This window comes from Vicugna pacos, chromosome 22 (genome assembly GCF_048564905.1).
Source record: "Vicugna pacos chromosome 22, VicPac4, whole genome shotgun sequence".
Taxonomy (NCBI): Eukaryota; Metazoa; Chordata; class Mammalia; order Artiodactyla; family Camelidae; genus Vicugna; species Vicugna pacos.
The window spans coordinates 26845261-26870083 of record NC_133008.1 but is presented as its reverse complement, the minus strand read 5'-3'; the positions used below and the strand labels follow the sequence as shown (position 1 = coordinate 26870083).

The 24823-nt window shown below is 56.8% G+C and overlaps 2 protein-coding genes across 11 annotated transcripts; one reads left to right on the top strand and one right to left on the bottom strand.

The window, feature by feature from the left end:
- Positions 1 to 1686: 1686 nt before the first annotated feature.
- Positions 1687 to 15231, bottom strand: PRKCSH (PRKCSH beta subunit of glucosidase II). 9 transcript variants are annotated; one of them, XM_072947756.1, is made up of 19 exons: positions 15113 to 15179; positions 14924 to 14965; positions 14590 to 14700; positions 14244 to 14360; positions 13594 to 13689; positions 13440 to 13497; positions 12276 to 12393; positions 10718 to 10847; positions 6204 to 6288; positions 5245 to 5323; positions 4439 to 4525; positions 3938 to 4123; positions 3768 to 3864; positions 3226 to 3295; positions 2865 to 2954; positions 2601 to 2675; positions 2413 to 2512; positions 2164 to 2332; positions 1687 to 2028 (listed from the first exon to the last, which is right to left on the bottom strand). In XM_072947756.1, exons 3-18 carry the CDS (start codon positions 14669 to 14671, stop codon positions 2186 to 2188), a joined length of 1617 nt encoding a protein of 538 aa, XP_072803857.1. In that variant the 5' UTR covers positions 14672 to 14700; positions 14924 to 14965; positions 15113 to 15179; the 3' UTR covers positions 1687 to 2028; positions 2164 to 2185. The 9 variants fall into 9 exon arrangements, with proteins under 9 accessions (XP_072803857.1, XP_072803853.1, XP_072803860.1 ...); XM_072947752.1 differs by lacking the exon at positions 14924 to 14965 and having other exon boundaries at positions 14590 to 14745; positions 15113 to 15231; XM_072947759.1 differs by lacking the exon at positions 14924 to 14965 and having other exon boundaries at positions 3959 to 4123; positions 14590 to 14745; positions 15113 to 15231.
- A 405-nt stretch (positions 15232 to 15636) lies between these two features.
- Positions 15637 to 24384, top strand: ODAD3 (outer dynein arm docking complex subunit 3). 2 transcript variants are annotated; one of them, XM_015241062.3, is made up of 13 exons: positions 15637 to 16029; positions 17014 to 17135; positions 17249 to 17326; positions 19649 to 19816; positions 19904 to 20005; positions 20090 to 20215; positions 20425 to 20547; positions 21047 to 21199; positions 22146 to 22306; positions 22389 to 22614; positions 23183 to 23344; positions 23776 to 23860; positions 24025 to 24384. In XM_015241062.3, exons 1-13 carry the CDS (start codon positions 15789 to 15791, stop codon positions 24141 to 24143), a joined length of 1866 nt encoding a protein of 621 aa, XP_015096548.2. In that variant the 5' UTR covers positions 15637 to 15788; the 3' UTR covers positions 24144 to 24384. The 2 variants fall into 2 exon arrangements, with proteins under 2 accessions (XP_015096548.2, XP_015096547.2); XM_015241061.3 differs by having other exon boundaries at positions 19646 to 19816.
- The last annotated feature ends 439 nt before the right edge of the window (positions 24385 to 24823 follow it).

Sequence of the window (24823 nt, the reverse complement as noted above, 5' to 3'; positions counted from 1 at the left end):
ATTAAACGTCTGTGGAGCTTCTGCTGCAAGGAACAAAAAGAAAAAAAAATCAAAAAAGCGACAAAAAACACAAACAGAAGAGAAAAAAAGCGACAAAAAAAAGGAAGAGAGAAAAAAAAACCCACACACACAGAAGAGATTTAAAACAAAAAAAGGAAAAAAAACAGACATAAACTGGCACCAGTTAACTTTCTTGTACTTTTTTGCCGAATTGAGCTTCTTGTAGTTTTAACTTATTGCTATGTTAACTATTTATCCTCCTTGTTACCCTGTAAGGACATTTGTGTATATTTCTGTTCCTTCATCCAGTTTGCAAGTTTAAAGGAACCACGATGTTCTCTTTGTTTCTTTAAGTTTTGCCGATACGTGGTTATGCCTAATTTATTTATAAAAGGGGAAGTGGAATCATTAAAGTAATAATAATTATTAATAACAGTAATGAAAGCCGAGCGACGCCCGGGGGGGCATTGTGCTCTGTGGGGCGGTCCCCGCGGCCAGCGACGTCCGGGATCTTAATGGGATTATTTTTGCTCGTCTTGAGAATTTTTTCAGTCCTATTTAGCTGGTGAAACCCTAGCTTGTTCTTGATACACGAACCTATTTATTCTTGTGGTTTTTAAGTCCTCCCTGACCTCCCCGCTCCCCTCCAGCAGGGCAGGCCCCCCAGCGGGCCCATCCCTCTCCCTCTGCTGTTTCCTTGGGGCTTTCTCCCCTCTGCCCTCCGCACGCGGGGACACGTGTCCGCACGTGGGCAGCGTGGCGGAGGCGTCTGTGAGCAATAAGGGCTGGGTTTGTCCCCCACCCTGGGGGCAGCCGGGCTCTGGAGAGGGGGCACCTCCCCACACCCCCTCACAGACCTGGGCCCCCCGCAACCCCCCAGACTGAGAGGGGACTTCTTTTTCTAAAACACAGAACTCAGCCCAGCCAGCCAGGCCCCCTTCCTGGAGGCCAGCCCCTCACCCCGGGGAGGGGGGGCCTGGGGTCTTCCACATCCCTTGGGGGGGACAGGGGCAGGGCCTATGGGGAAGGGGCTCAGCCCCTCCAGCCCTCCCTTCATCCTGTTATTTATTTGGATGGTTTCAAATCATGACAGAGTCCATGTTGGAGGTGATAAAGAACTGTTAAAAAAAAAAAAAGACAAAAAAAAAAAACAAAACCCAAAACCCAACAAGAACACTTTGCGTTGAGTTTAGACTATTTATTACCGGGATTCCAGGCCTGGCCGCGGTAACAGACTTTTACATGGAATTGTTTAATTATTTGTACTTTTCATGCCAGAAAATAAAAGTTCAGAATCTTACGACCTCGGGTGTGTGTGCGCACCTGCATGCGAGTGTTGGCGCCTGTGCTGTTGGCCCTGCTCTGTGGCCACTGTCCCTCTCTGGGCCTGGCTCTCATCTGGAGTCCCTCAGTCTCCCCACAGCACACATGTGATTGTGGGGTGGGAGACAGGCCCAGGCAGAAACCCAGACAGAAGCGGCCCCAGGGCTGGCTGTCCCGTGGTGCCAAGCTCCACTGTCCACAGGGCATCCCAGGTGTGAATCAACTCAGGTGAGACCCCAGCTGTGGAGCCAGCCTGATCAAGGAGAAGGCTGAACGGGATCTACATGCAGCCACTTGCCCTGCGTCCAGCCCTGCCACCCCAGCCCATTCCACACCAGAGCAAAGCAAGACAGACATAGCAGGTTGTGGGGGGTCACGTTTATTGTTTGGAGGTCACAGATTAAGTCATTTATCCCCACCAGGAGGGGAGGCAGATGCCCTGGGTGAGGGACAGGGTGGGGCCGTGGGGTGGGGGCCACCAGGGTGGGGGTCCAGGGAAAGCAGTCTCCTTTTTAACATCTGTGGAGGCAGCCAGGGCCTGGGAACATGGCTGTGCCCCACCTGGCCCCTGAGAGCAGGGCACGGAGCCCCACCCGGTTCCTGCCCCGCAGGGACCACTAGGAGATCCTGAAGGGCAAGCTTTGATCCACAGACTGAGGGGCAGGTGGGCAGCACCGCTGGGGGCCAGTTCCATGTCTTGAGGTTCTGGGGCCGGAGAGAAGCCAAGTGAGAAAGAGAGATGGAGGGCGACAGGTGAGGGGAGCAGGGATGCGGCCAAGGTGTTTTCCTTATGCCCCTCACACCCCCAAGCCGAGGCGGGAGCCCCACCTCCCCGCCGACCTGTGCGCCAGGCGGGGCAGGACTAGAGCTCGTCATGGTCACCCTCAGCAGGCGGTTCGGGCGGCGGCTCCGGGCAGGCGGCTGGCGTCATCAGCTCCATGTGGTACTCGCAGCGGCTGGGCTCCGTGGTGCTGGTCACCACTGTCTCCTTCCCGCACAGCAGGCGCACCTGGTGGGGAGGGCAGGCGGGGCTCAGGCGGGCTCAGTGGGCCTGGGTACCCCCGCCACCCCCGCCAGCCAGGCACTCACAGTGGTGGAGCGGTTAGGGCCCTGCCAGCAGCCCGTGCCCTGCTCGTACTTCATGGCGCTGAACTTGTCGTGGTCGGGGCCAGCCCACGAGCCCCAGGTGCTGTGGGAGATGGGGTGCTGAGGGGGGCCGGCTAGGGGGACCAGGTGCCAGGGGCCGAAGGAGGGGGACCCAACCCAAGCCCACTCACCCGAGGCTGGTGGGGGAGCCGCCGAGCTTGGGTTTCTGCGAGACAAGCTTGAAGGGGCAGAGCCGGTACACATACCTGTCATGGGAGGGGACTGGTGGGTGGGGGGACATAAGCCCCAACCCCCATGATGTCTCCACACACAGGGGCATACAGGTACCTCAAACTCCAGTGACTCCTCCTCAGGACCCCCCCTCGCTCCCCCACACCCTTGCTCAGGCCCAGGCCCTCCGACCCGCCCGCCCCGCCTGCCCACGGAGGACGCACTCATTGGTGGTGAGCTCGTAGCACTGGCTGTACAGGTAGGCAAACTCCCCGTTGGGGCCAAAATCAAAGGAAATCTCCTGCTCCAGGTTCCTAAAATGGGAGGCTGGAGGTGAAGGGGCAGCCAGGATGCCCCAGCCAGACTGAGCACAACACAGGAAGGCCTGCTCCAGCAGCAGCAGGCCCCTGGGGGCCTAGGCTCTGCTCCCCACCGCCTGGGGACCCTTTCTGCAGGAGCCGCCGCCACCTTGCCAGAGGTTGCCTGGGTGACTCCCCATTACCACCTCCTCTGGGGAGCCCGGGAGCAGGCAGCTGGGCCCGGTGGAGATGTGGCCTTGCTGTAGCCGCACGCACACCCCCGCACCTGATGGACTCCTCCATGTCCTTCAAGGAACGCTCGGCCTCCTCAAACTTGTTGCGGGCCTCCTGGGCGGCTGGTGGGGTGGGGAAGGAGGTCAGAGGTGCCCCTGCCCCAATCCAGGAAGAGGAGGAAGAGGATGCCCCAAACAGGCCTGCTTCCTCCAGCCCCCAGGCCTGCTCTGGGCGAGGGCTGGGCCCAGGAAGACCCTGGGGACCTCGCCAGCCCCAGGGCAGACCCCACCTCACTGCCCAGGCCCTCAGCTCCAGAGGGAGCAGGGCCAGGGCTCCTGGACCCATCTGGCTCCTCACCTGCCAGGAGTAGCACAAACAAGCCGCAGCCTGTGAGGAGGCAGGAGGTCCCCTGGGGCTGGAGGGGGTGGTGCTGGCTTCCCCAGGCCCCAGATGCCCCGTCGAGGCCACCAAGTCCCCTGGGCTTGCTTGGGGCCAGCCCAAGCCTGTCTCAAGAGAGCAGGTAAGGCCTGCTTCTTGGGCCCCTGAAGGTGTAGGCAATGGGGGCGTCCCCTCCCTCCCAGGTTCAGCCCTCACCATCGATGAAGGCCTGTGTCTGCTCGTCGTAGGGCGGCATTTTGTCCTCCTCTGTGGGGCTGGCTGCTTGGGGGGGCACGGGTGGGGGCAGGGCCTCCTGCAGGGGGTGTACATTGTCAGCGAGTGACCCCGCCCCCACCCTATCACCCCCTTCTCCCCTAAACACACACCTTGGGCTGCTCCCCCTGCACCTGGGAATCCTCTTCCTCCTCTTCCTCCTCCTCCTCCTCCTCTGTCTCTTCTTCCTCCTCGTCCTCGTCCTCCTCCTCTGTGGGTGGTGAAGGCACCGGGGGCTGCTCTTCCTTAGGCTCCATCAAGTCGGGTACAGAAGGCGATGGCGGGTCAGTGGGCAGCACCTGGCAGATGTGCAAAGTGGTTGGTGTTGTGGACTCAGGGGTCTACCTGCCACCCCCAGGGCTTGGGTCCTGGCTCACACTACTGCCCGGGGGCAGCCTCAAGTCTCCACCCCTTTCGAGGAGCCAAGAGGGAGGGAGGGAGAGAAGGAGGAGGGACAGACGGCTGGGGGCAGGCAGGGCGGCCTCTGTGGAGAGTGGGGGGGTCGCCCAGCTGGTCAGCGTGGACCGATGCCAGAACTGGAGGCAGTTTCTTTGTGAGGCGTCAAGGGACGGGGTGAGGGGGCAGGACCTCCCAGCCCTCCCTGCCCCACTGACCTCGGACCGGTATTTGTCCCGGATGGCAGCCCATATACGGTCATAGAAGGAAGCAGCATCCGTCTGTGTGTCTCCCCCGAGGAGGGTCTGTGTGTGGATGTTGGGGTGGTGTGAGGATCAGGACGCCACATGCGCCGCCCCGCACCCCAGGCACTCTCGAGGGGGGCCTCAGGCTGTGGTGCCAGGCACAGCACGGCCTGACCGCCCAAGGCCAGGCTGGGGCCAGGCGGGGTGAGGCGCAGCAGCCAGGAGGGGGCAGCACAGGCTTGTGGGAAAGAGGAGGGGGCCGGAGAGGAGAGGGTGGGGACTAGAGACCAGGGAGGGAAAGTGAGACAACCAGACGCTGCCAGCCCCTAGGTGGGAGACACAGAGGGCAGGGTGGGACAGGGAGAGGGACCAGCAGGACAGAGATGGATGGGAGACCGGGAAGCAGGAGTCCAGACCTGTGAGGACAAAGAGCAAAAGGCCTGCCTGTGAGGAGGGCAAATCTGGTACGTGCACATGGCGGGGGGGAGGGGGGGGCGGCAGGTGTAGGCAGGTGTGTGGGGAACTTGGCTTTATCTTGACCAGGTGCCAGGGGTACTTGTGTAACCCCACCAGGTCCCAAAGGGCAGGAAGCAGCAGCCCCGGGTGGCTGCCCTCCTGCTCACCCAGGCAAGGCCCGGCACATCGGCCACACCAGGTGCCCCAGCAGCCCTGGCCTGGGGCCAGCAGGGAACTTTCCATGGGACCAGGACCCTCGGGACCTGAGGTCACCCTGGGGCAATCCCCTCTAGGAGTCCCAGGAAAAGGGGTAGGGTGGGTACCTGGGCTTCCCCTTCTGAAAGTGCCCCATCTCCATCTGTGTCCAGCTCCGGGTGGGTCTGCAGCTCGGCCACCGAGACCCTTTAGGAGCACAAACAGAAGCCAAAGGAGGGGTGAGGCCCACTGGCTCGCAGCCAGCTGCCTGCCTCCCCTGCCAGGGCCCCTCCTGAGAACTCGCTTCAGGACATTGGGGCAGGGAGGGGTGGGCAGCAGGAAGCTGGGAAAAGATGAGGTCTGGGGATGGGCCCCGCCTCTGGCCCCTGTGTCCAGGAGGAGCAGGTCCCAGGTACCCAGTCCCTGCCTCCTACCCGCTCCTGAGGGGCTCAAGGAAGGGACAGACTCAGGAGTGGGATTAGGAGACATCTGGACCCCCTGGGTCCCTCAAGACCGCTCTCCTGAGCCACTCAGCTTCCACTTCCTTCCACCCTTAGAACCCAGAACAGCGAAACTGCCCTCGGCCTGGCTCCCTCCACCCAGCGAAGCCCAAATACCCACGACAGCCTGGGCACCACCTCCTGTCCCCCTGCCTGCCACCGTCACCAAACAGGGAACAGACCAACCTGTAAATTCTGCCCACTTTGGTCCCTCTGAAGCCCCTTGCTCCTCGATGCCCCACACCTCCCACTACGGGGCCTGCCCAGCCCCCTCGTTCCCGACAGCCCACCCTGCACTGAGCCTGGGCTCAGCCGCAAGTTCAGGACACAGGTGGGTTCTGACTTTCACCAAAGCGACCCAGGCCCTGGAGTAGGCTTGCCAAAAGCCCAGCTCTCGCAGGGGTGGTTCCCCTCATCTCCTCCCCCCGGAGCTGCTCTAGACCCATTGTATCCAAGAGTAAGCAGCACCTTGTTCAGAGAGGGCTTGGGATCAGCTCAGGCCCCAGGGTGAGGAGGTGGGCTGTGGCTGATTTCTAAACGCAGGGAGTGGGAAGAGGGACCCCAGGGCAGGCCGCGCAGGCACTCACGCCCCATCCATGTCATCGTCCAGCTCCTGGAAGGCACTGGCAGCCAGCTCCTGCTCCCGCTGGGCCTTGGAGGCAGCTTGCTGTTCTGTGGAGGGGCCAGCTCCATCACCCTCCGCCCACCCCCAAATCTGCCCTCACTGTGTGCCCAGCCCTACACTGGGCCCTGGGGCCCAGTCAGGCCACTGTGTGGGGCAAACTGGGGCCAAGAGACAGGCGAGGGGGTTGGTAAGAAGTGCCAGATTTGGAGAGATCCTGAAGGGACAGCTGACAGGGTGTACACGACTTTGGGTTTGTATGACTGGTGACTGTGTAAGGGGAGGCGGGGGACCATGCATTAGGTTTGCCATGTCCAGGAGGCCCCCAGGTGAAGAGGTCAAGCATGAAGGAGGTCAGGGTGGGGGAGTGGCCTGAAGGGGGATAGCCTGGGGCCCAGGGGAGTGTCTCGGGAGAAGGGAAGGCCACCGCACAGAAGGAAACTGAGCCATGGCCAGTGGACGCAGGGCTGCAGCTGCGTGTCTGCTCCAGTGGTCCCTCCCTGGCCTTCCTGGTCCCCACCTGGCCCAGGTGGGGTTCAGGAAAGCAGTCATGGTGCAGCTCCACCACAAAGCTCGGCCCTCTACAACAGGACGAGTAGTCTGTATCCCAGGAGATCCCACAAGACTTCAGCAGGCCAGGCGACACCATCCTCCTCACAGGTGAGGGCCTGAGGCTCAGGTGTTTGAAGGGACCTGCCCTCGGTCAGCCAGCTGGTGAGGGGCAGAGCCAGGGCCCCAGCCAGGCTGTCCGCCTCCAGAGCCCACGCGCCTCCCTGCTCCTCCCTGGGGATCTAGGTCAGATCCTGGTGTCCTACCCCTGAACCTGATTCAGCAACTCCACCCTGAGAACTCGAGCTACAAGCACGCCCGGCCCCATAGAAAAGGATGCTTGCTGCAAAGCAAAATGATGGGAACAGAAACAAAGACAAGAGTGAATTCCTGTTCTAACACATGGCCCGGCAAGGAACACCAAGAACCTGTCATCGTCCTGGCACCAAAGGTGAACGATAAGAAAGGAGAAAACATCGCAACTTCAGTCACAAAGGGCCAAGGGCCACCCCTACCACACAGCAGGCACCTAAAACGGCCAAGCCGAGCACCAATAACCTGATAGAAAAGACAGCGCCTGAATTAAACAAGTCCTGCCAAAGTCAGACGATGGGACAGACACAGCCGTTAAGAGGAAGCAGGGGCCCAACACAAGGCTACAATGTGGATGAACTTTGACAACACGATGCTCGGGGAAAGAAGCCAGTCACGAGGGTTACATACAGGCTGCCTAGCTCCATTGATGTGAAACGTCCAGGACAGACAGATCCGTAGAAACCCAAAGCGGATGCGTGGTTGCCAGGGGCTGCTGGGGGTGGGGGAATGGGGAGGGACGGCTTGATGGGCACAGGGCTCCCTTGGGAATGTTCTGGAACTGGACAGCAGTGATGGCTGCACAACATCGTGGATGTACTTAATGACACCGAACTGTACACTTCAAAATGGTTGAGGGGGAGGGTACAGCTCAAGTAGTAGAGTGCATGCTTAGCATGCATGAGGCCCTGGGTTCAATCCCCAGTACCTCCTCCAAGAATAAATAAATAAATAAACCCAATTACTTCCCCCACCAAAAAAAAAAACAAATCCAGTAAGATGGTAAATTGTACATTATGTGAATTTTACCACAACAAGAAAAAAAGTGAAGGATTCAGAAAAAAAAAAAAAGGAAGTTAGGTACACGCTGGCGCAGCACAACACTCATTCACCAGGTAGACCAGTGCTGTCCGACAGAACCTTCCACAGAGATGCACATGGTCTACACCTGCATTGTCCAAAATAACAGCCACCAGCTACAAGGGACCACTGAGCACTTGAGGTGTGGCTTTAGAGTCAACACTCAGAGTCACTACACTCTGCAGAACTCCATCTCTGTCTGGGATGGGCAGGAGAGGTCCGGAAGGTTTACCTCCTGAGGAGATGCTGCCCTGGAGGAGAAGACTCTCCCTGGCTGCTTTACCACTTTGGAGACCGTTACCAAATTCTTTTTCACAGAGAATATGGAAATCAGATGGAATATTTTAAATCAGACAGAAACTAGGAAAAAACAGAGCAGGGAACTCCCAGCCTTCTTTCAAGGCCCCAGTCACACCCCATGTCTCTAACACACACCCACACCCTCTCCCAAGATGATCGGCTTTGGAACTCATACCACCCTTAAAAGTCCGAGTTGGGTGACCCTTGTGCATGACTTGGTCACCAGCTACTCACTCCAAAACCCAGGAGGGCAAAGAACAGGAGCAAGAAGACTCCAGTGAAGGAGGGGAATCTCAACCCTCGGCTTCACTTTCCCAGCAAACACCCCTCCTTCCACTTCCCTGGGGACGGCTGCTCACCCTACACTCAAGCCCTGGGGCCTGGCCAATCAGAACCTGCGCTGTACCTCCCGGCTCCAAGGATTCGTTCATGGGCAGCCGTATGACCCAGGATGAGCCAATGGCAGTTGTCACTCGGGGGGGAAGGAGGCTTGGGGGAGAAGGGGGTGACCTGGTGAATCTGGGGTCCAAGTACATTCAGGTACAGCTGGATTTCCAGGTCAGGGTCCCAGCTCAAAAGAGGCCCACTGAGCAGATGGAGTAGAGGCAAGGAGACCGCCCTCGTGGAGCAGTGGTTTCCATGAAGGTGGAGAAAAGCTCACAGGTTTCAGAAAGGGGCGGGGGAAATCCGGGCCTCAGAAACCAGGAGAACAAGGAAATTTAGGAAGTTAGTTTCCATCAGGACAAAGACAGAAAAGACTGCCCAGCTTCACAGCACTGGGGAGAAGGTGGAGGCTGGGCACAGCTTTCTGGGGGGCAGAGCCTAAGCGTGCTTCTAGGTAGAGGGAAGGTGCCGGCTGGAGACCACCCCCTGGGAAAGAGGAGAAATAACAAGGCCCCAGGGTCTCCAAGGAGTGGAAAATGGTGGAAGCCAGGCTGGAGGCAGAAGGGAAGGAAGAAGGGAACCTGGGCGGGTGGCCCTGCCAACAAGCCACTGGAACTCTGGACTGGAAGCCTCTCCGCTCACCTGCGCCAGGCTGGGGGAGGGTGGGTCTGCCTTCAGGTTGTACCCAAACTCCACCTACTTCTCTCCACTTCTATGGCCCACACCCTGGTCCCAGCCCCCTCCTCTCTTGCCTGGACCAGTGCAGTCAGCTCCTCCCCAGCTTCCTGGCTCCTGCTCCTCTGCTCAGAATCCTCAAGGGCTCTCCCCTCACTTGGGGTAAAAGCCTGAGGCCTCCCTGCCCAGCCTGCCCAGCCTGCCCCACCAGCACCTGCCCTTGTCTCCCCGATGATGCTCTCACTCCCTCACGTGGCCTCCTTGCTGCTCCTTAAAAACTAGACATCATGCTGCCTCAGGGCTTTTGCACCTGTTCCCTCTGCCTGCACTCCCTCCCTCCCCCTAAAGGCAAGGGCTTTCTCTATCTTGTTCTGTGCTGTACTGCCGACACCTGGGGTGTGCCTGGTACAGAGCAAGCACTCAGCAAGTGCTTGTTGGACGAATGACTGAATTACTGATTATGAGAAATCGGGACAGAGAGAGGGAATGAAGGAAAAACGCAGCAGATGCTAAGAAAGATGGAGGAAATCAACGGCACAGGCTCAGAGAGAAGGCTGCCAGTTCCTGGTCACCAGCCCTGTGAGCAGCTAGGGCCACATCTCCAAATCCTTCTCACAAGGCTTTGTCCTCTCACTAGTCTGGAATGGGTTTCTGCCCCATCTCTCCCTTCGCTCCTGCTTCCACCATGTGTGTCCTTACACCAAGCAGACCAAGAACAAAGGCCAAGGCTTCAGATTTCCCATAATGGCAGCACAATCTGCCAAGAGCAAGAAACAAAACATGGACAAAACATGAAAAAAGTCACCTTAAAACCAACCAAGGCAGTAGGAGTTGCCGGGGCAAAGAGGAAGGCGGGAAGGTAAGAGTGTGCGGAAGCCGCTTTCACCCTCAGGGATTTGGCTTATCCTGGCAAACGTGGGTGCCCGTTTTGGTAACTTGTGAGGGAAGGGAAATGAAAATCTAAAGTCTAAGGTGACCACTCTCTCCCAATGACTGTAACCCCACGGAGCTCCCCACAGAGATATGCTGGCCCAGAACTCCCCCAGCCTGTGCTCAGACCTCGGCTCGCACTGCCTGAGAGGCTGGAGGAAGCTCCTGCACTGAATGTGGAGTCAGGGAATCCCTGAAAGGAATAGCGTTCCCACAGAAATGGCAGAAAGAAAAGCTCTCCCTACCCTCCAGAGAAGAAGCTCCTGTCCGGCTGCAAGTTACTCCTATAAATGACGTCTAAACACGATGACCAACATACAGTCAAAAATAACCAAACCCAAAGGGAACGAAGGCACCATTACCAATAACCAGTGAAACAACAAACGAGAGGTAACGAGGAAGAGGTTCTCAAGCCCAGGCTCCTCCAGGCCAGAAGCCAAGGGCAAGTCACGGCCCCGCCGGGCACACCTTCCCACAGCTTCCGGTGCTTGTCTTTGGCCTCCTTCTCTGGCTTTTCGGCCTCCTCCTTCACTGCCCGCAGCATCTCCACCTGGTCCTCCAGGGACTTCTTGCCAGCCTGCAGCTCAATGAGCTTTTTCTGGGTGGGCAGAAGACACGGGGCCAGCTCTCTTTCTGTTCTGCCTGCTCCCCCACAGACCACCACCTCTCTGCCTCTACTCCACAGTGTGGCCACAGGATCTGTCCAAAATGCACGCCCTTCTCTGGACCTCTGGGGTTCCTGGCAGCTCGCTGGAGAGAAACCCAAACACCCCAATGTAGCCCCTGAGGCCCTGCATGACCAGGCCCCTGCCCCCACCTCTCCAGCCCCATCCATCCCACCACAGTCTTAAACTCTGATACCAACCAGACCTACACCCACTCTGCCTGGCTAACTCTGAATTGCTGTACAGATTTTAGTTTAGATGGAGGCTTCCTCCTCCAGTAAGTCCTCTTTGCTTCCTGCCCCCAAGACAGGTTCAGGGAGCAGAGGGACCGAGCAAAAGTCTCCTCTCTGCTTTGCACCTCCGAATATCCCTTTTCCCAGCAGCCCTGGTTGTCACTTTGTCTGTCTGCCCCTCCCACTAGCAGATGCATCCTTGAGGCAGTTCCACATCCAGTTTCATGTCTGCTTCGAGCCATGAAGCGTGAGTCCAGTACACAGCACATCCTGGGCCTCTGTGGCTATTTCAAAAAGTAACATGTGTGCTGGGTAGGCTCCAGCTTAGGGTTGGGGTCCCAAGCTGTAGGGACTTAAGTCTAAGCCCCACGGGATCGCTTTCTTTCCAAGACCTTGGCCAACACCTCAGCTTGGCCTGCTGCCAGGATCCTCCCAGGAGGGCAAAGGTCACACGAAGCCAACCTCACCACATGGCTCCCCTACTATCCCCTAAAGTCAGGAAGGATCTGCCCCTGAAATCACTGCCCCATGAATTCAGGAGGCACCTCACCAGCCAGGCCATGGAGGACGGAAAGACCTGGAACCTTCCGGGGGAAGAGAAATAGAGCTGGAACCCTTGCTCAGTGGGTCAGGCAGGAGCCCAGGAGCAATGTTGAGGGCTCTGACCGATCAAACAGCCAAGGGGGGCAGAGACCCATCCCTGGGGACACACCCTCTTCTGCCCCACTCCCCCAGCACCCATTCTATTGAACTAACCTAACTGCAGCTAACTGACCCCATCTTGAATCTTCCCCCAGAAGCGGGAAGCCAGTCATCGGCCCTCTTACAGATGACAGAACCCCAGAACTGGGATGCAGGCACATACCCCCTGTTCTAGGAGCAGCAGAGCTCCTCCGAGCCCACTTCAGTCTGCACCCAAGGCCCTGGTCGACAGCTGTGCTGCCTGCCACCCACCTGGTACTGGCCTAACTGACCACTAAACGCTAGTGGACCCACAAGTGAACCGAGGTGTAGACAGACAGTAACTGGCCCCAGGACAGCAGGAGTTGGGAGCAGATGTAAACTCCATCCAGCCTCGCCAGTCCCTGCCTCCCTGTCACCCTGGCCTGACCTCGGCAGGCCCCTCACCTGCTTCTCCTCTCGGGCCTTCTTCCAGTCCTCGATCAGAATCTTCTTCAGGCGGAACCCCTCACGGGTCACCTCCGCCATCTGCTGCAGAGTCTCTCTCTCCTTACGGCCCTTCTCTCTGGGAGGAGGGGACACACAAGCACCACCAGGCGGCACTTAGGACCCACTAGGTCTGCCTCCTCCAGAAGGGTTCAACCCCCCCCTGCCGTCACCCTCCACCTCTGCTGGCAAAGATGGCAGAGCAAACCCTCCTTCCCCCACCTCCCCAGGCTCTCTTGTCGACAGGAGGGGCAGTGGGCAGGGGTCACCCATCCTCAGGGTCCGGGGAGGGGCTAGGGGGTGCTGGGACGTCGGGCTGGAAGGCAGCTCCCAGAAAAGCACAGAAATCACAGACTCCCAGACCCAAAGGGCAACCCGGCCAGTGAGCACATTCTGCTCAGGTTACTCTCTACTTAAAAGATCTTCCATCAGGAGAGTTTACATAAGCATTGGGACTTTCAGGGGGAGGGTATAGCTCAAGTGGTAGAATGCATGCTTAGCATGCAGAAGGTGCTGGGTTCAATCCCCAGTACCTCCTCTTAAAAAAATAAATCTAATCACCTCCCCGCCATCTCTGTCAAAATTAAATAACTAAATAATACACTAATAAGTTTTAAGAAAAAGTACTGGGACTTTCAGCTTCTTGAAAAGACAAATCTGGCCCTGCCATCTGTCCTCAACTCACTGGAACGGAGGGCAGCTGTCCCTTTAGATGCCACAATCCCCACCACTCCCTACTGCCTTATACTCAGCCTGCTTCTGCTGTTTCGATTACCTGCCTACAGGCATTTCAGTTTTCAGGTCCTGCTGCAGAGCGTAGCAATGAAAAGCATGGAGTCTCAAGTTAGACCACCCTGGGTTCGAGTCCTGGCTCTGCTATTCCTTAGCTATGTGACCCTGAGGGAGTCATTCACCTCCCTAAGGTTAGCTTCCTGGTCTGTTGAACAGGCAAACAAACTGCACCTGCTTCCAGACCAGAGGGAAGAATACTGATGGAGCACTGGCCAGGCACCTGGCATGGGGTAAGCACTCGATACACAAGAGCAAAAGAGAGGGAACCCGATTCCCCGAGCGGGGCGAGGCAAGGTCGAGGGTGGGGGTGGGTAAGGAGTGTCCCCCATGTACCTGCAGGTGTTTTCACAGACAATCCCACTGTTGTACTCGTCCGTCCCGTCGCAGCAGTCTGAGGGCAGACGTGAGGGCACCATCAGACCTGGCGGCGCCACCTCGTGCCCCCCACCCACCACCCGGCCCTCAACCCTGCTGTGAGCTCATTCACCGCAAACGCCGTCGTTGACCCATCTGGAGGAGATGTACAGGGGCTTGTAGCCAGTGTTGGTGCAGTGGAAGCTGCCGTTGGGACAGGCAGCTGTGCCTGCGGGAAAGAAGGGGGGGGGTTGCAGGGTGTGCTCAGATGCTGACATGCCACACCCACCGTGTACCCATGGAGCACGAGAGATGTGAGAGTAACTGATGCCACGTAAGGAGAGGCAAGACAACTGCACGCTCAGGGCTTGAAACAAAACTCTCCAGTGCTCCTTCCTGCCTCCAGAACAGGGCCCTGCCAACCCTACCCCCTGCCTTGTCTCCAACTCGAGCTCTGTCCATCCTTCAGCCCCAACTTCTCTCCACCCCCTGGGTGCTTGCACATGCTGGCCCCTCCATTTGCAGCACCTTTCAGTATTCAGCCGGGACCTCACCACATGACCCCTAGACCGGGTCGGGGCCTTTCTGGGGCTCCCTTAGCTACCTACAGCTCTCTTCATCAAACCACTGACTACACACATCTGTGCCTGCATTCCTCCCCTACTCAACAGGGAGCCATGTGAGGACAGGACTCGGTCTGTCTTGGTCACATCACAGGACCTGGCACTCACTGACTGCTCAATATGATGAATGAATGAACGAATGAAAGAAGATAAAGCTCACCTGGTTCATCTGAGCCATCTTTGCAGTCACAGTAGTCATCATTGACCTGATCAAAAGGGATACTGGCAGAGCCATCCAGGCAAGTGAAAGGCTTAGACTCGTCGTAGAAGTGATGGTCTGGGGAGGTGGGCAAGGAGCTTAGCCCAGGGCAGGAAGAGGCCCTTTCAGCCCAGTGGCTCCTCTCCCTTTCATCCACCAGCTGAGCACTGCCACCTTCCCTGCCCAAAGACCGGGACACCGAGGCACAAGGCTCTAAGTGCCTATCCCAGGAGCCTCCCACACCCTACCCATCTCCCCCACCACGACCCCGGCCCCGGCTCTAAGCCACCTCCAGTGGCCGACTCACTGGTTAGGGAGACACCCCGGGGCCGCTTGACCTCCACGGCCCAACACATGGGCGACAGCAGCAGCAGCAGCAATAGTAACATCTTGGAGGCTCGGAAGCCGGAAACGGGCTCTGTAGGAGGAAGGGGGCTGCTGGGAGACGCGCTGTGCCCGCACGCTGCAGCAAGAAAGGGGCGGCCCGTCAGCAGGAGAGAGCTACTTCCAGCCAAAGGAAGGCACCTCTCTCTCCAGCCAACTGGACTCCTCCACTGCTTCCGGGCACCTAGGGCTCATTTTGCTTCCCATACTGGGGAACAGGGGCCACCCCAACCCTGCCCAGCGGAGGAGAGACTCACTTGGCCCAAATCAAAGGTGGAGGGTCTCAAAACCTCAGCTCCCTATGGGGGACGGAGGGGATGTTTAGCGATCCAATTCCCGCCAATAGGCCGAAAGGGTTAACAGTCTCCCCCTCTCCAGACGCACACTCTCTGACTGCCCCCAGTAGGAAACTGGGGTGCCCTCCCGCCTACTAGTTCATCACCTACACGACGCTAGAGCAAAGGTCAAAATCCACCGCGCCCCCCTTACGAAGCAGCCAACGAATCCTCCCGCAGAATGAAAAGTGGAGATGGGTGGGGTACGTCACTTCCGGCATCACGCTGCGCTCCCTGAACGGCGGCTCGTGGCCGTCATGTTGGGAGTGGCAAGTAGCGGAGGCCGGAACCAAGCCGGCCATCTTGGATAGGACTGTGAAGCCTTTAGAAGGAATAGTTCTGAAGGTTCCCGCTTAATGGCGGCGCAAGGTGCCTCCATCTTGGGAGTGGCGGGTTCCACAGCCGGAACCGAAAGTTCCTGAAAAATGCCCGCGAACCCCTGGTGGGGTGGAGGTGGAGGGGTGCGGATGAAAAGAAATGAGCACGTGACTCCAAAGTACCCTCCCCTATCTTTCTGCTTCGCGGCTCTGCTCCGCCCCCTCTTGGGACCGCCCCTCCGCGCAGCGTCCGCCAATGAGAGCGGCGGTGTGGAACGCGGGTGGTTTCCATGGGAGCACTGGAGGGGGGAGGGAAAGGTTACCTAGCAATCCGGAGAAGACGCGAGGTCCCGCCAAGCGGTCGACAAGTGTATTCCCAGAGCCCCAGGAACCCGAGCTGACGGATCCTGGTCAGAGGCGATTCCTAGTCGAACCCCTGACACCCAGGGGCCATAGGCCCCAACCCAATCATGACGTCTCCTCTGTGCTGGGCGGCCTCCGCCAACGCCATGCCTTCTCAAGACCAGGTTTCAACCCACTCCAAAGTAAGGGGCAGTCAGACTCAAGCCAAGCCCCACCACCCCGGAGGCAAGCGCTCGGCGCAGGCCTGGCATCCACTCTATTCCAAGGCTGGACCCCTCCATGCCACCGAGGGGAAGTCCACTGTGCACATGCAAGTGGCTGAGTTACAAAGGAAGATACAACTGTTAGGTAAGATGGGTCCTGAGGGTACAGATGTGTACAGCGTGGTGTGACAGCGTTTCACTGGCATCCATCCAGATGGCCAGTTTCTGGTGTCAAAAACGTATATCTGTTCATGGTTTTCCTCATCTCTCTTATGAAACCTTTCCCTCGCTCAGAACTGACTGGAGTGTATTTCATGCTTTTATGTAATTTCAACTCTTCTATCATGTATGGGGTGGTGAAGTTCATAAATTCTAGATCCAGATTTTCTAGGTTCAAATCCTGGCTCTACATATACTAGTTTGACTGTTGGAGACTGAGAGTAATCTAATGACTCTCAGTTTGTCTATCCGTAAAATGGGGATAGTAACAGTACAACCCCACAGGTAGTTGAAATGTGTAAAGTTCGTAGAACAGTGCCTAGCACCTAGTAACACTGTAAAGTGTAAATCAGTGGTTCTCGATGAAAGAGGGCTATGTTGCTCCCCAGAGAACATTGAGCAATGTCTGGAGACATTTTGGGTTGTCACATTGTTGGAGAGAGGTGTTACTGGCAATGGGGGTGGTGTAGAAGCCAGGGATGTTGCTCAACATCTGACAATACACAGGACAGCTCAACACAGCAGATAATTATCCATCCCAAATGTCACGGGTGCCACAGTTAGGAAATCCTGGTGTAAACCCCATTGGTGGTGTTGTTTTATTAGGAGGTAATTTTGCATAGTGGTTGAAGGTACAGGCTGGGGTGTCAGATTGGTTGTGACTTTGAACGATCTAATAAATCTGAGTCTTCTCATCTATAAAATGGGTATAATATTTATGGGTATGTACTTACTGGCATCTGGCATTTGATAGCTCGAAAATTATTAATTCAGCACCCAACATATAACAAATGCTCAAAGTAAAATTGCTATAATGTTGAAAATTACAAAAAGGTCTCCCCTCCGGGAAGTCATCCCCCCCACCGACTATGATGCTCTGCTTCTGCCTGCCCACCTCCTATGACCCTAGAGGGTGACCGGAAGGCCTTTTATGAGAGCACCCAGTGGAACATCAAGAAGAATCAGGAGACCATCCGCCACCTCCACGAGGAGATCAGGGTGCTGCAAATGCAGCTGACGGACCTGCTCAAGGTGAGGGTGCAAAAGTGGGTAAAGAGGTACCAGAGGGTGGGGATAGGGGCAGAGCACGGCCTCAGGTAGAGGTGGCCTGAATCAGTAGGGCAACTAGACTCTTCTCCCTGCAGGGAGATGAGAAAATTGTCCAGGCAGTGATTCGGGAATGGAAGTCAGAGAAGCCGTACCTGAAGAACAGGACAAGCCAGGTTTGCCCCCTCCCATTCCACTGACCATCTCCTGTCTTTTCCAGCCTGGGTCCCCACCCCACGGGCCTCCCTGTCCCCCATCTTACCCTCTCCAATCCTTTCTCCACACCAACCTCTGTTTATTTACTCAGTCTTTATTTTTGTTAATTGAAATATAGTTGATTTACAATGTTGTGTTAGTTTCTGGTGTACAGCACAGTGATTCAGTTATACATATATATTATTTTTCATTATCAGTTATTACAAGACATTGAATGTAGTTCCCTGTGCTGTACATTGGAACCTTATTTTTCTGTTTTGTATATAGTACTTTGTATCTGCTAATACCAAACTCCTAATTTATCCCTCCCGGCTACTTGCCACTTTGGTAACCATAAGTTTGTTTTCTATGTCTGTGAATCTCTTTCTGTTTTGTAAATAAATTCTTTGTATCAATTTTCTAGATTCCATATATCATATGATGTTTGTTTTTGTCTTACTTCACTTAGTATGATCATCTCTAGGTCCATCCTTGTTGCTGCAAATGGCATTTCATTCTTTTTTATGGTACGGTAGTATTCCATTATCTATGTATACATTATATATGTACACCCCGTAATTTCCTTATCTAGTCATCTGTCGATGGACACTTGTGTTGCATCCAAGTCTTGGCTATTGTAAATAGTGCTGCTATGAACATTGGGGTGCATGATCTTTTCAAGTTAGAGTTTTCTCCAGATGCATGCCCAGAAGTGGGATTGCTGGATCATATGGTAACTCTATTTTTAGTTTTTTAAGGAATCTCCATACTGTTTTCCGTAGCGGCTGTACCAAATTACATTCCCACAAACAGTGTAGGAGGATATTTACTCAGTCTTTATCATGGACCAATCATGTACTTAGCATGGTTTTAGGTACTGGTCCTCGTGCAGTGAAAAAAAACACAGACCATGTCCCCACTCCCCCAAACCTCTTAGTGGGGAAAACAGACACAAAAAGAACAACAAAGAACAACAAAATATAGAAACAAAATAAGAAACACCAAAGAAACAAAGTAACTTCCAGTGGCGGCAAGAAAAATGAATAAAACAGAGTGACTTACTAGAGAAGAATAGGAGGGGAGGAGTCACCCCTTAGATGGAGAGGTAGGGGTCTTTGCTTTCTCTAAGAAGGAGCTATTTGAGCTGATAATGGGACAGGCAAGAAATGATCAAGGAAAAGTGTTCCAGGCAGTTGGAACAGCAAGTGCAAAGTCCCTGGAGTAGGAACAAAGTGTGTTGGGGACACAGAGGAGGACAGTGTGGCTGGATGAGGTGTGAGGGGGCACTCAGCAGAGGCAGAACCTTGCAGCAGGCCTTGCTGTCCATGATGAAGAGTACAGATTTTATACAAAGAATCAGAGAAGTGGAAAATGGACTGTGAGAAAGCAAAAGTAGAAGCCAGGAGGAAGTCATCTGGGTGAAGATGGGGTTGGCTGTACTAGGACAAAGGTGGTAGAAATAGGAAGAAAGAGATCTCTTTGGGGGAACTTTGGGGTTTTTTAAAAATGTTTTTAAATTCTTTATTTTTATTTTGGGGAGGAGGTAATTAGGTATTGGTCACCATGCAGTGGGGGAAAAAAAAGACTCCCCTTTTAGGGGAAGTAATTAGATTTATTTATTTTTAGTGGAGGACTAGGGATTGAACACAGGACCTCATGCATGCTAAGCAGGCATTCTACCACTAAGCTATACCCTTTCCCCTCTGGGGGAACCTTTGAAATAGGGATTTGCTAACAAACTGAATGTAGGTGGGAGAGAAAAAGATGAGGATGGCATCAAGGTTTTGGATCTGAGCACCCATAGCGATGGAGCTGCCATGAGCTGAAATGGAGAAGAGTCGAGAAGGGCCAGTCTGGGGAAAGATTGAGTACTTACTCAGTTTTGGACATGATAACTTCAAGCTGCCTGTGCAGACATCTGGAAGGCAGTGTAGATATGGATATACTATCTGCAGTTCAGGATGGAGGTGAAGTTGGGGTGTCTTCAGTGTATAGGTGACTTTTAAAACCCTGAGTCTGGATAGGATCACCAAGGGGGTGGGTGTGGACAGAGGAGAGAGAAGCCAGGGGCCGGCTCTTTAAAGGCAAAGGAGATGGAGAAGCAGCAGCTAGGGAGGTAGGTGGAAAACTAGGGAGTGGGGGTCCTGGCAGCCACCAAAACGGAGACTTTGCAGGAGGAGGGGGAATCACCGAGGTCCGACGCTACTAAGAGACAGGGGAGGTGAGAACCAAGATATAGAAGAAAGGGTAAAAGGACCAGATGGGGTTTCAGGTCCCTGCTCTTGCTCCTATTCCTCCAGCAGGCCCTGGAGCATCTGGACCACCAGCTGAGTGAGAAGGTGAAGCAACTGAATGCTCTTCGGCACCAGCTGGGGTTGCGGCAGAAGTGGCTGGAGGAGCTCCAGCTGCAGCACAGTCTGCGCGAGCTGGAGATGGTAGAGATGCAAGACAGCAACACAGAGGTGGCCAAGGTGGGGCCAGTGAGGTCTGTGGAGGGCTCAATCCTGGGCGAGGAACTGAGCAGGGAGGGGACCCAGCTCTGCCTTGCTTCCCTTTAGACCATGCGCAACCTGGAGAACCGCCTGGAGAAGGCCCAGATGAAGGCCGAGGAAGCGGAACACATCACCAATGTGTACCTGCAGCTCAAGGCCTATCTACAGGTAGGGACCAGGACGACTGGGGTTGGGAGAGCCAGCCTGGTGAGGGATAGTGGTGACAGGCCCGCCCCATCTCCCATGCTCCAGGAGGAGAGCCTTCACTTGGAGAACCGGCTGGACTTCATGGAGGCTGAGGTGGTGAAGACAAAACATGAGCTGGAGGAACTGAACGTAGTGAATCAGGAGGCGCTCAACGCCAGGGACATCGCTAAGGTGCCAGCCTGTCGGCCCCTAAGGGTCTTGTCCCTCCGCTGTCACGGTCTCTTGGCCCCAACATCTGAACCCCAGCTGTCCCGGAACCCGTCCCATCTCTCTCCCAGGACCGGACAGCCTGACCCAGCTGTCTAGAGTTGGATCTGCGGCTCAGGCCCAGAGCCACCCTAGATGCCAGCTGGTCCTGCGTTCCCCTGCCCGCTCTCCAGAACCAGCTACAGTATCTGGAAGAGACCGTGTTCCGAGAGCGCAAGGAGCGCGAACGCTACCTAACCGAGTCCAAGAAGCGCGCGGAGGAGAGGAAACTGCAGAACGAGCGCATGGAGCGCAAGGTGGGCGCACCAGGAGCGCGGGGCGGCGACCTCAGCCTGCTCCTGCTTTGATCCGGCCCTGCAGGTCTACGCCGCGCCCCTATGCTGGCCCACGCCTCAGACCCTTCCCCATTTCTGAAACCTCCACTAGATGCCATGGCTCCTCCCACATCCCTGACTCCTCCTCCGGCCCTCCAGCCCTCCAACGCTCCCTGTACTCTCCGGTGGGTCCTCATCCTCCCGCACTAGCTTTTGCCGGTGTCCAGAATTTGATCCTACCTCTAGCCCACCCCTTACCGACAGGCCCCGCCCCCTCTCTTGACCCCGCCCCTCTGCGCTGCCTCTGAGGCTACCCAGTTCTGACCAAGGCTCTGTCAAGCACTCTTGACCCCTGTCTGGGTGCCCTTACTTGGCCCCAAGCTGACCCGGTTTCGGATACCCATTCCCACCCCACCCCCAGCCTCTGCCCTAAGCCCTTGTCCGTGAGCTGAGTCGGGCCCTGACCTCAACCCATGAGCAGACCCAGCGTGAGCACGTGCTGCTGCAGTCCGACGAAACCATCCAGGACAGCCTGCACTCCAAGGAGGAGGAGCTGCGGAGGTGCTGGAACCTGTATCAGATGGAAGTGCTCTTCGGCAAGGTCAAGGACGCCACCGGCGTGGCGGAAACCCACGTGAGTGCTGCCCGCGGCCCCTCCCAAGTTCCAGACAGAGCTGAGCCCAGGAAGCCAGCACACTCAGCCTCCTCTCTCTGCCCTATCAATTCCTCAGGATACAGACCTACTCTTTTCTTAAAAGACACCCCTTCCTCCTCCAGCTCAGGCCCCTTTTCTCTGCTGCCTCTCACAGCAAAACCCACGGAAGGTATCTACGCTGGTCATCACCCTCTCTCCTGTTCCTGCTTACGCGGGCGCTGACTACTTTGGCATGTCAGCTTTAGGAGGACTGGGCTTGTTGCTTTTCCTCTCCTTTGTCTCCAGCGCCTGTAACAGGGTCTGGGGCGCAGTAGACTGCCCAGTGACAGCCTCAGTCCCTGACAATCTGGGCCCCTGCTCTGGGGCGCGCATTGGGCAGCATCTTCCTCGAAACTTTCTAAGACCTTATGTCCCGGCTGGCAAATACTGATTCCCCTGAACTCTTGTCCATTTTCTCCACTTTGGGCACTCTCCAACCCATTACTCTTTCAATGGCTGACCCCGAGGATCCAGCACTTGGAAGTATGGGGTCATCTGGAGCAATTTCCAGAAATTGGCCTAGTGGCTGATTGCTCCGCTCTCACGATGGCCGTATTTCTTCACGGGAGTGGGCAAGATTCATTGCCAGAACGTAGCTGACATGTTGATTTAGGAAAGCAGCTGTGCTCACTGCTATTGCTGCCCCGCAATCTGATTTTGGCGGATTCATTTTCTTTATATAGACAAGGAAGGGCCCGCAAAAATCATTTGTCCGGAATGGCACACCCACCACGCAGCCCGGACTCTGACTCACAGAGTGCCTAAACAGCGCTGTGCGGAAGCCACCAGCTCAAGGCCACCTGTCCTGCGTGTCCCGGGGAAAGCGGGAGGGATGCACCTGTGTCTGCCCTGGCCCTGGCTCTGACTTGAGCTGGGCGGCCCCCAGGCCATCGTGCGGCGGTTCCTGGCGCAGGGCGACACCTTCACGCAGTTGGAGACACTCAAGAGCGAGAACGAGCAGACGCTGCTGAGGCTGAAGGAAGAGAAGCAGCGGCTGCAGCGGGAGCTCGAAGATCTCAAGTACTCAGGGGAGGCCAAGCTGGTGAGGTGAGGCCTCGGTGCCCGAGGACGAGAGGAGGGGCTGCGGGGATCGCCTGTGCTCTAATCGCGGCCTCCCTGCTCCCTGCAGCGAGCAGAAGCTGCAAGCCGAGTTGCGGGGGCGCCTCAAGGAGGAGGAGGAGCGGCGCGCAGACGCACAGGATCGACTGGAGCGCACCTTGCGGGCGATACGAATGACCAAGGAGGGCTTCGAGCATCTGGCGAGCAAGCTGAGCCACGTCACACTGGCAGGCCCCGCCCCCAAGGAAGCCCCTCCCAGAGCCCCGCAGGATGTGAAAGGCGGCGTCACCATCCAGGTGGGGTTCCCGCCACGACGCCTATTCATGGGAACCCACCTCATGCCCTGTCCAGATCGTCAGAGGCCCAAACATAGGGGAAACCCGACCTACGTCTCAGGGGGCACCCCCTTACTCCTTAAGAGGCCCATGACTCGAGACCCTGTCCCGTTTCGAGTCCCGCCCCCGTGGGAAAGTCCCACCCATCACCCCCCATACACCCAAAACTTCAGAGACCCCACTCCAATCCTGGAGCGACCACAGACAAGAGAAACCACTGTGCCCGCAGCTGAGTTCCATTTCTTCAGGTCATCGCCGCAATGGCCTCTCTCCAGTTACACCCTCCCTCCCACTAAAATATTCTCCCCCCTCCACCCCCTAACTCCTTGGCTTGGGTCTCTGGAGTTCAGAGGCTTTACCTAACAGGCGTGGCCCTTGACCACAGAGCCCCAGCCCCATAGAGGTTAGCACCACCCCTCTTAGTAGCCCCTCACTTCAGAGGCCTCAGCCCTGAAAGGAAAGCCCCACCCCTGGGTCGAGCCTGCCCTAAGGGCCCCGCCCTTCCTGGCTGACCCCGTTCCGCCCTCAGCCGCAGGAGGACGACCGCTACGCGGAAAAAGAGCTGGATCCCAAGGCGGGTGACTATCTGCCCAACCTGCTGGGCCTTGTGGAGGAAAAGCTACTGAAGCTACAGGGGCAGCTCCAGGACCACGATGTACCAGCGATGCTGCGCCACTTGGCCGAACGCGAGGTGCCCATTCAGCCAGGGGGTGGGGCTGAGGGTACAGGGGCTGGGGCAACTCCCTGGAGACCAGAGGGAAGGCCCATGGGCTGGGAATGGGCCTTACGGACAACAGGTGAGGTTTGAGGAGCCAGGAGAATATCCAAAAGACCCGGGGAGGCCAGAGGTCAGGACTGGGGGGGATCGAGGGTCGGGCCTCAGAGGCCAACGGATGGGTCCTTGAGACTAGGGGTGGGCCTGGGAGGGAAGAGGCTGGGGTGGGCATCAGGGTGCGTGCTGAGAACAAATGCCGCGGCTGAGCTGCAGGCAAACTACAGGAGTGGGCAGAGGTGCCGAATGGAATGGCGGTATATCTCAGAGTGGGGTGGGGAGGAGGAGGAAAGGACTTCCTTGCACCCCTGCCCGCCCACACTCTGTTCCCCCGCTCCTCCCTCCCCCAGTTCTACTCCACCCTAGAGGGAAAGCTGCCGACCTACAACACCCGCATCGCCCTGCCCCTTGCCAGTCCCAAGGACAAGTTCTTCGGTCAGTGTGGGCAGGAAAGGGGGGCGGGGCTGGGGGCCCAAGCAAAGCACCGGGAGGTGGTCAGAGGCCGGACCTAGGGCCAAGGTAGAGGTGGGGTGCTAAAGGCTGGGAAGGGAAATCTGAGCCAGGAATAGGAACCTTGATCCTCTCATTGCCCTTCGCAGATGAAGAGGAGAGTGAGGACGAAGACAACGACGTGGTGACCCGTGCGGCACTCAAGATGCGTTCCCAGAAATTAATCGAATCCCGCAACAAGAGGCGCGTTCGCTCGCAGAGGTCCTAGACTCGCTCTTTAGCTTACCTGGGGCTTCCGGGCCCCTGCAGAGGCCCCTGACCCCTCTGGGCCCAACCGCGGGCCCACGGGGCACCTTCAAGTACGGAAGGCAGCCCGGGCAAGGGAGCAGAGCGAGCAGGCAACGCCCGGAGTAGAGAAGGGGGCTGGGCCAGCGGACGTTCCCACAGTAAATCTCCCCAGGCTGGTCTCCGCCGGCCTCGGAATCGCGCAATAAAGGTCACCGACAAGCCCCCTGAGTATTCACTTCTCCTTGATTCTGCACTGCCCCAAAGACGGCTGCCTCCAAACCCAGGGCTACAGATTCAGCCCCCTCCGACCTGGGGAACGATGACTCCCATCAGCTGGGGACACGGATTGAGCTCCCTCCGCCCCTCCAGAGAAATGAAAGATAGCCCCACATCTGGCATGGACCACGCCTCCTCTGAGGATAGGAGACCCTCCTCCTGAGGACCCAGATGTGTAGCTGTACACTTCGCTATATACACTAGCTCCCCCATACCTGGGGACACTGAAAAGAGTCCTCCCCTGGGAGAGAGAGGTGTCCTTTCTCCCAGGTGCAGGTCCTCTTCCCCAGGGGCCTGGGCTGGGCACTGGGGTCCGGCAGGGGCATCCGAGAGCCGTGGGTCCTCCCCTCTCTGCCCCACCCCCGCGCAGCCCGCCTCTCCCCA

Excerpts from the sequence above, each read along its gene's own strand:
- PRKCSH (XM_072947752.1), bottom strand. The coding sequence starts at position 14,671 with ATGTTACTATTGCTGCTGCTGCTGCTGTCGCCCATGTGTTGGGCCGTG. Across the intron at positions 14,361-14,589 it reads CCGGGGTGTCTCCCTAACCA|ACCATCACTTCTACGACGAG; the intron begins GTGAGTCGGCCA and ends CCACCTCCCCAG. Across the intron at positions 2,676-2,864 it reads TACGAGCTCACCACCAATGA|GTATGTGTACCGGCTCTGCC; the intron begins GTGCGTCCTCCG and ends CTCCCATGACAG.
- ODAD3 (XM_015241061.3), top strand. The coding sequence starts at position 15,789 with ATGACGTCTCCTCTGTGCTGGGCGGCCTCCGCCAACGCCATGCCTTCT. Across the intron at positions 20,548-21,046 it reads ACGAGCGCATGGAGCGCAAG|ACCCAGCGTGAGCACGTGCT; the intron begins GTGGGCGCACCA and ends ACCCATGAGCAG. Across the intron at positions 21,200-22,145 it reads CCGGCGTGGCGGAAACCCAC|GCCATCGTGCGGCGGTTCCT; the intron begins GTGAGTGCTGCC and ends GGCGGCCCCCAG.